Below are 8,395 nucleotides of genomic sequence, written 5' to 3'. Positions count from 1 at the left end.
TTAATTCCCAGCCTGAAACTTAAGATCCCTTATGGATGGGTGGGGTGGGAGGTGTAAAAATAGAGAAGCCCCAAACACTTCAAATCATTACTTTATAATAATTTTCTTTCAGAGACCCAACAGAGCCATATTTTTTGGAGACCCTAGAAGGTTCCAATGTCAGACTGCCTGAGTTCCGACCCTGCTCCGATATTTACTGCTGGCCAACTCCTAAACCTCTTTGAGGCGCAGTTTCCCCCTGGAACTAAAGCGCTTCCCTCCCAGAGAAGGGAGATGGGGCAGCGAGGCCATGGAAAGCACGCAGCACCTCAGTACTTCACGGGCACTAAGCACACAAGGAACACTAGCTATTAAGCATCAGACTGGATTTAAAGTATTTCTTAATTAGGTAAATTCAAGATCTAACATCAAGAACTGATACCATTAGAAGGAAAAAACAATGCATTTTCCAACATGGAAATCTGAATGACTTTAAAGCCGTGTTAACGAATAAATCTCAAATAATGCAGAGCCAGCTGGTGACCCATCTCTCAAGTCAGGGTTCCTTCTGGCCACAAGCAACTGATGCCTTTGCTCTTGGCATTTTCTTCTCTAACAGAGTGTCCCATCGCGTGTTCTATTTACACAAGGTCGTAAGAAAACTTCCAATACTATAAAGTATTTTAGAAAAAGCCCTTTCTTGGACTTATTTTATTAAACATACTCTCCCTACCTGTCTTATTTTAAGGTTTAAAAAAATCTTTGTTTTAAATATTTAAACTCCCTATACTTTGTGCAGATCTAGTCTTTTTTTTTTTTTTTTCTTTCCACGTTCAAAGAGTTCCATTTCAGAAGGTATTCTCTTAAAGGCACTTTTCCCTCTGGTGCACACTACCCATTTGTTAACTTTCGAGAGAGAACAGTAACAATGGTGGATAAAAGCAACCATAGGGTCTCTAACATGGAGGCTTCGAGCTGTTCCTTTTCCAGAATCGTATGGGTAGATTTTCCATCTTGGGATATAAATTAACTGACTCTTAGTGTCTACAAGGAATTCAGACAATCTGTCTTGTAACGCATCCGGTGGGGGCAAGGACTACGTGTGTGTATATAGGGCATGGACGGAGACAACACACACAGAACAACTCCATCCACATCCCTTCCTCTCTGTTTCCAGCTGCATGGAAAAAACGGCTTTGTGTTCGGTCAGGTGACATAAAAGGTGAAAACAGTAGCTCTCAAATTATATTTAACCTCAAATATCAGAGGTCACGAAGGGGTGCACACATCAGCAGCTCCCCAGACTGCGCGCGTGCGCATGCGATGGCTTAAGTGGGCCCCTTTTAATTTCACATGGGTTTTCCACACAGTTTCTGGCATCAAGCACCGGTCCGCAGGACACCAGAGCGCCTTTGTGTCCCTTGCTGACACTCCGGCATTGTGTTTTTCTACCCATTAACCAAGGATAAATGACCTAGATATTCTGCCTATTAAAGCCTCATTTTTCTTTTGCCCTTTTGTTCTTTAGTGTACCACATTATCAGACGCTGCACACATTTTAAAGTATTCTCAGTCTCAGATGCCCTTTTGAGGGAGTAATAGGAGGTTTTTGTGTGTGGTTCTGTGGAGATATCTGGAGTGGAATTATGTGAAGGTAATTTACGGTTTTTCTTCCTGTCTAGTCGGAAGACAATCAGGTTAGCATATTACTAACAGCTAATCTAGCATAAGAGGATATATCAAGAAACTGTACAAAGGCCAGAATGCTGTATTTGCATCTATTGCGAATACAAAAAATAGAGTGAACACCAGTTCCCCTACATACTACATTCTATAATTACATCTCTGCATATCATGGGTCACTTTTATTAAAAGCATCATTACTACAGTTGGCAGCAATTTACATTTTATCTTACATGATAGCAGTTTTCAAAGAAAAAAATAAAAGGACATCACAACAAAGAAAAACAATACATTTACAAAGTCATGTCTGTAAACTTCAAGGCTAGTTTAGAGCTGAGGTAATGCTGTTTTAGCTTTGTGGCTAAAGTAACAAAGTCCTTTAATTTAAAAAAGGTACCTGATTCTCTCTTCTCTCACTCTTTATTTATTCATCTATTTATTTTGTTTATACCAGTGCATTACAAGACCACGAGACAATGGGACTGCAGTTCTGTCTGGCAAGAACCCTCCCAGCAGGTTAATTTCCAAAGGGACCCTTCACATTCAACAGCTGCCTTATTATTGCTGCGCCTCGGGACAGAGACGGTCACACTAACGTGGAGATTGTCAGAGTGTATGGATGTGTGTGGGTGCGCAAGTGTGGGAACCCCCATACAGTCAAAAGGGAAACAAATGAGCAAGTATGATATGTATGGTAAATTTCATCTTGACCTTCACAGCAAAAAAATTAAAATTAAAAAATTAAATATATAACTTCATACTTCCTTTGAGCAGCACTTCCTTCCATTAGTGCCACTCGGTTACAAATTGCTCTTTATTATAATACCAATGGTACCAAAAGGAAAAAAAAAAAAGAAGAAGAAGCAGAGCATTATGTAAGTTTCCTTAAAAAGACATGATCACCTCTCAAATTTCATCTCTCCTAGGGATAATAAATAATGCACTGCACAATACTTAATGACCAAGATACCTTTTGACACACCTGTATAACATGACTTGGACTTTTTTTTTTCTTTTTTTGCTACACTATGTTACAGAACAGCTTATAAAACTAGGTATGAACATTAACTGTGAGTGTAAACAGTAGGACTACCACTTGTCAAAAGTTTTAAACACTTTCACTGGAACTGGTACTGGTTATTCATCATTTTCATTGTTTTCTAGTTCGTCCCCCCCATCGAGCGAGTCCAGCTCTTCACCCTGTGCTATTTCGTCTTCGAAGATGGAGGACTCCGCAGTCTTGTCCAGGTTCTCCTCGGCGTCGCTGCCCTCCAGGTTCTCCTCCTCCTGGAAGGCGGCCCCCTCGGCCTTGTCGGGGGCCTTTTCTTCGCTGGAGCCCACGGCGTTCTGGAGTCCTGCTAACGCGGGGAACCCAGGCAGTGTCAATCCCCCCAGTCCTGGAGGTAGAAACATGGATGGGTAGAAGAGGCCTGGCGCCATGGTGGACAGGAGGAACGGGTTGAAGGCGAGCGGGTTGGAGGGCAATCCGGCCGGGGCAGTAGCAGCACCAACAGATCCATTCGCAGAGTCAGTAGCCGACACAGCGTCTGTGCTTTTCTCGGAGTCTTTGTTCTCTTCTTCGTTCTCGTTGCCCTTCTCCTCCGCTTTCGAAGCGCCGTCTTCCGGGTCTCCGGGCCCGGGCGCCGCGGCGGCGGTGCCAGCAGCAGCGGAGAGCGGGCTGTTCAGCAGGCCGCCCAGGCCGAACACGTTGGGCAGACCGGCCATGCCCGGCAGCATCAGGGGCAGCACGGCCGCCGGGCTCTTCGCGTCGCCTCCGGCGGCGGCCGCCGTGGCCAGTCCCGGAGGGAAGCCCATGAGCCCTGCCAGCTGGAGAGACTGCAGGCTCTGGAGGTTCTGAAGGCTCGTGAGGTCCATTCCAGCGAACAGGCTGTTCACCAGCAGAGGGTTGATGCCTGACGTGGAGGCCGCCGCGGCCGCCGCCGCCGCCCTGGCGATCTCACTTTTGGGCCTTCGTCCTCGCCTGCTCGCCCCTTCCCCCCGCACCACGGGGCCGGTGAGAAGACGGTCAAACATGGACTCGGGAACAAAACCCTGAAGCAGACAGACAGGCAAACAGCGGCTATGAACGTGGCTGGCGAACACTGAATTTCCCGGTGGCGCCCCGGGATGCACTGAAAACCAACCTTCTGCATGGAAATTCGTCAGCAACGTTTTCTTTTCTAAAAGCGCTCTGGCCAAACTTAGGAAAGCAAAAATTCTATCTTTTAGCACTATGTGAACTCATTGAATTATGCAGAATTGCAGACAAACTCTTAAAGGCTACTCTACCCGTGAGGGAAATGTCAAGTTACCAGCATCCGCAACTAACTGGAGAAATAATCCATCACGAGGAAGTTGAAAAGTATGGAACGTTAACTAAAATTACATTTTAGTATCTACCCTAGAGAAACAAAAACGATGATCACCCCAAAACAAATGTTTTTAGCAGCTGTACTCCTATTTGGCCAAGTCTGGAAACGACCCAGCTGTCCTTCTCTGGGTGACGGATAAGCACACGCAGGGCGAACACACGCACTGGAGGGACACTCGGCAGTAAGAAGGAACTAACTTCTGACACGTGCAACCCACTTGGATAAATCGCAATACGAAGTCATCTTAAAAAGGTTATAGAATTTATGCTTCTGCTTATAGGACGTCCTCAAAAAGACAAAATTGGGATGGAGACCAGATCAGCAGCGGCCAGGGGCCATGGGTAGGGGCAGGGGAGTAATACAAGGGAACTTGGGGTGGGGGAAGGTGATGGAACAATCTGTATTTTGGTTGTGGTGGTGGTTCAAGAAATTAAATGTGTTAAGACTAATAGATCTGTACACAAAAGAAAAATTAGAAATTTTACTGTATACTTAAAAAAAATAAGAAATCAAGACATTGACAAATTAATTTTAAAAAGTTAAAGCAGAAAAAATTTGAGACAAAATTGTTATATTCTTTATTTTAAAATTAAAAAAAAAAATCACAGTTAATCTTAATGATCTCAACCACCATGAATTCCATCCCACAGGTGGGCTTTTAACTAGGTTTACCTCCAAGAATATGAAGTATATTTCTATACGATCCTTTAAAATCAGAGCCGTTGAATGAATCCACTTTGGATTAATGATGTACTGATACAAGAAATGAGGATGTTGTGTCAATTCTTTTAAGCTAAGTTATAACTGAATAATTCATGGTCAAAAGAAAAGAAAGAAAAGCTCAGGACAACAGTTTTGTATAAATACCTCTCCTGACAGAAGTGCTGGGTATACTTACAGACTGCTTCACTATCTCGGTCCAGTCTGGAGCAACTGCAAATTCAGGGTTTTCTTCCAGCCACCTGGGCAGGTCCTTCATTGGAGGCGCCATTGCTCCACCCATCTGGGGAGAGGTATTTGGAAAATGACCTAAAAGCACATACATTCCCCCCTTCCCGCTGTCCCACCTATATATATATATATATACACACACACACACATATCATATATAGATATTCTGGAAGAAACATGATTGTTTTTCCTTAAAAAGATGTCAGGATAAAATGCTTCTTTCTGGGATAAGAAATCACATGGAGATCAATTCCCTTTCCCAAATGTTCACCTTCTTTCCATTTCGTTTATTGACAACAGGCACCCTTTCTTCTCCTGTCAAAGTGTTTATATCCAATTTATTAGGGTTTCGACATCTATGTCGTTTCTGTTTCGGTTTCTGAAATGAGGAAAACAGCACATCCGCATTCTTCTGCAAAAAAACCCCAAAATATGTATTTAGTAAAATTGTATTTAGTAATTACTCTTTCCTGCATAAATGACAAAAGAGAATATAGTCAAGCCATTTTCTTTCTTTTTTCCCCCCAAGCAATCTCTACACCAGTGTGGGGTTTGCTCGACCCAGGTATCAAGAGTCACACGCTCTACCAACCGAGCCAGCCAGGCACCTTCAGTCAAGCCATTTTTAATTACTATAGAACTTTCAGCGATCATTTTAGTTATTAGAAACCATATTTTTCTTTAAAAGGAAAAATGCCTATTTTTCTCTTTGTACATGAAGGAACTAAACCAGTCATGTAAACTGAGAATTTGCTTTTCCTTTTGTCTACCAATAACCCCACTTAAAGTCTTTTCTTCCAGTGTTTAATAAAGTCACAGTATTTTTATTTTTTATCTTTTTTAACCAAGTCGTGGGTATTTTTAAAGGAAACTTTCTCAAGTACCTTCGCTAATTTCTACTCAGTGATGTGGACAAATACAGAGATGACGTCTTGTCTACAACACAGACTGTACCTGAGACGCAACCCAAGGGGTAAAAAGACCTGTGGAGGAGGGGGCATTCTGAGCCGCAAGGACTCAACTCAGGCTGAACTCAACAAAATAAAACGTGAAATCCATACTTAAGGTTTTGGGTTTTGTTTTTTCCCAAAGATATTTATTTACTTATTTGACAGAGAGAAAGAGAGCGAGCACAAGCAGGGGGGAGTGGCAGGCAGGGGGAGGAGAAGCAGGCTCTCTGCTGAGCAGGGAGCCCTACTTAGGGCTTGATCCCAGGACTTGGGCATCATGACCCAAGCTGAAGGCAGACGCTTAACCAACCGAGGCATCCAGGCACCCCCTACACTTAAGTTTTTAAAAAAACCAGTCACTAAGTATATAGGGAGTAAAGGATTTGCATTGCCAGCTAGCAAGCAGTTTATGTGACAAATCATCTAGAGATATCGTTTAATGTGAGACATAAGTATTAGTTGTTTTAAAAAAAAAAAAAAGAAGCTAATGAAGTCTTGGGCTGTATTAGCTAGTCAAATTTCTGCAAGTAACAGCTTCATAATATTCTGTGCTGGTCAGACCTGGTCAGGAGACCAATTAAAGTGCATTCATGAGTGTCATCCCCATAATGAGACCACCTGAAAATCAGGCCATGTAAAGAATAACTGAAGAAATCATGTCTACTTGGTGGAAGGAAAAAATAAGAAAGTCCATACAGGCGTCTTCAAATAACTATGAGGTTGCCCTTCTGCCCTGAACCTGGTTTCTCCAAGGTACATACACAGTGACAGAAACTGGAAAACGGTCAAGATGAGGAGACACTCAAGGAAAAGGCGGGGGGACCAGGGATCTCTGTGTTGTCCAGGCGAACTGCGAGAGTTGTCCTCACAGGACACCTCCCGATGAAACTCTGTATACTTACTGGTACATAACTTGGCATATCAACAGTATAAGTAGGATGCAGCTTCAGCCATTCAACTAAATCCTTATTTTTAGGGGCGTCCTCCCCCACCAGCCTAGTCCCATCTTCAAGATTTATCACAGGGATCCGCGTGTCTGGGTCCAGCTGTCCTGGAGAAGGAATGTTTCTTGTAGGTGGGGTCTCTATATCTTCCTCAAAAGCTTTGGTCACCTCAGCATCCTCCTGCAGAAAGTTGACAGGGGTCTCAATTCTTCTCATATGAGGAGAAAGTCCAAAAATGTCTTATCTCGAGAAAACGCTATCCTAGCCTAACAGATCTTTGACCAAAAAAGGAAAAAAGTTACTTGAAACAATGTCAGTTTTGGAACAGCTATTAAATTAGAAGATGAAACTTTAATATCCTTCTCCACACTGTAGAATTAATAATTAGGTAGGAAATTCACAGTCCATCAACGCTCCATGTTTGAGATCTTAAGCAAGCCACTAGGGCATGGGCAGTGTCGTCTGAGCTCGACATGCATGAAAGGTAGCCTCTCAATCTCTCTTGGGGCTCTCGGGATAACATCATTAAAGAGATTGTAATTAAAGGAATGTTCCAATGGCCAACTTGTACACAGCACTCTCTGAACCATACAGTTTTATTGGGAGTACAACATTTTGCAGCAGGTACGTGTGGCCACCCTGAAAATACCACGTCTATCTGAAGTCCGGCCTCTACCATGGTGCAGCCGCTGGTCCTCAAACTGTTACTCCAGCCTCCAGACATCTTTTACGGCAGCCCATCTGTCCATTCCTACTGCTCCGACTTTGGTTCAGGTCTCATCACTGCCCTCGGCCCACGTCACTGCAGTGTTCCTAAATGGTCTCCTTGATTCTAGTTCACCCTTCTCGACTCTGACTTCCTCACTGCTATATCGGAGTCAGGTTTCTAAAATGCACACTTCCTAGGTCAAAACAAAATAAACTACTTAAACTCTTTTGATGATTGAATCCCCCTCACCTTCAGGATAAAATCCAAGTTCTTTAGATGGCAATCAAGGCCCTCCCCGATTTATATTGTACCTTGTATCTGAGCCCACTTCTGTTGAACCTCACCTCCTCATCACATTCCCCTGCTGCCAATGACTTGCAGTTCACCAAACATGGGAAGCTCTCTCTGGCCTCAGTCCCCTTGCACACGTTCTCCCTGCGACCTCTTTTCAAATGACCAACTCCTACACAATCTTCAAAACTTAACCAAAGCATGGCCATGTCTAAGGAAACTTCTTCATCTGTGTCTCCCCATATCCTCTTCCTTCCATTCCCATTCTTCCTTTGGGCTCACAAAGTATTCCAGGCATGCCTCACAGCTATGATATCATTACTATTTATCTGTCACTCATCTTCAACACTGAGTTCTCCAGTGCAAGCACTTGTTAGGTCCTTATTCTTCACATCCCTGTACTTGGGGGGGGGGGGCGCCCAGCACACAAAAGGACGACTTCCACCATGTTGCTGAGTGTGTGATGACTGCGTCCTTACTTTTTCATGGCAACGCAAAACAGTCTCTAGTCTGAGT

The 8,395-nt window shown here is 43.6% G+C and overlaps 1 protein-coding gene across 1 annotated transcript in view; it reads right to left on the bottom strand.

Moving 5' to 3' along the window:
* Positions 1–1,746: 1,746 nt before the first annotated feature.
* Positions 1,747–8,395, bottom strand: part of CHD7 (chromodomain helicase DNA binding protein 7) — a 187,448-nt gene continuing 180,799 nt past the window's right edge. Inside the window, exons 35-38 of the mRNA XM_040626012.1 lie at positions 6,838–7,059; positions 5,257–5,397; positions 4,933–5,037; positions 1,747–3,714 (exon numbers count right to left, since the gene is read on the bottom strand). Coding sequence (XP_040481946.1) covers positions 2,800–3,714; positions 4,933–5,037; positions 5,257–5,397; positions 6,838–7,059 — 1,383 coding nt within the window. The 3' untranslated portion in view covers positions 1,747–2,799. The remainder of the gene's footprint in view (positions 3,715–4,932; positions 5,038–5,256; positions 5,398–6,837; positions 7,060–8,395) is intronic.

The sequence above is a fragment of the Ursus maritimus genome, unplaced genomic scaffold, assembly GCF_017311325.1.
Source record: "Ursus maritimus isolate PB19 unplaced genomic scaffold, ASM1731132v1 scaffold_9, whole genome shotgun sequence".
In the NCBI taxonomy this organism is placed as follows: domain Eukaryota; kingdom Metazoa; phylum Chordata; class Mammalia; order Carnivora; family Ursidae; genus Ursus; species Ursus maritimus.
Note: the sequence above shows the minus strand (reverse complement) of the source record. Positions and strands in the feature narration are given on the sequence as shown.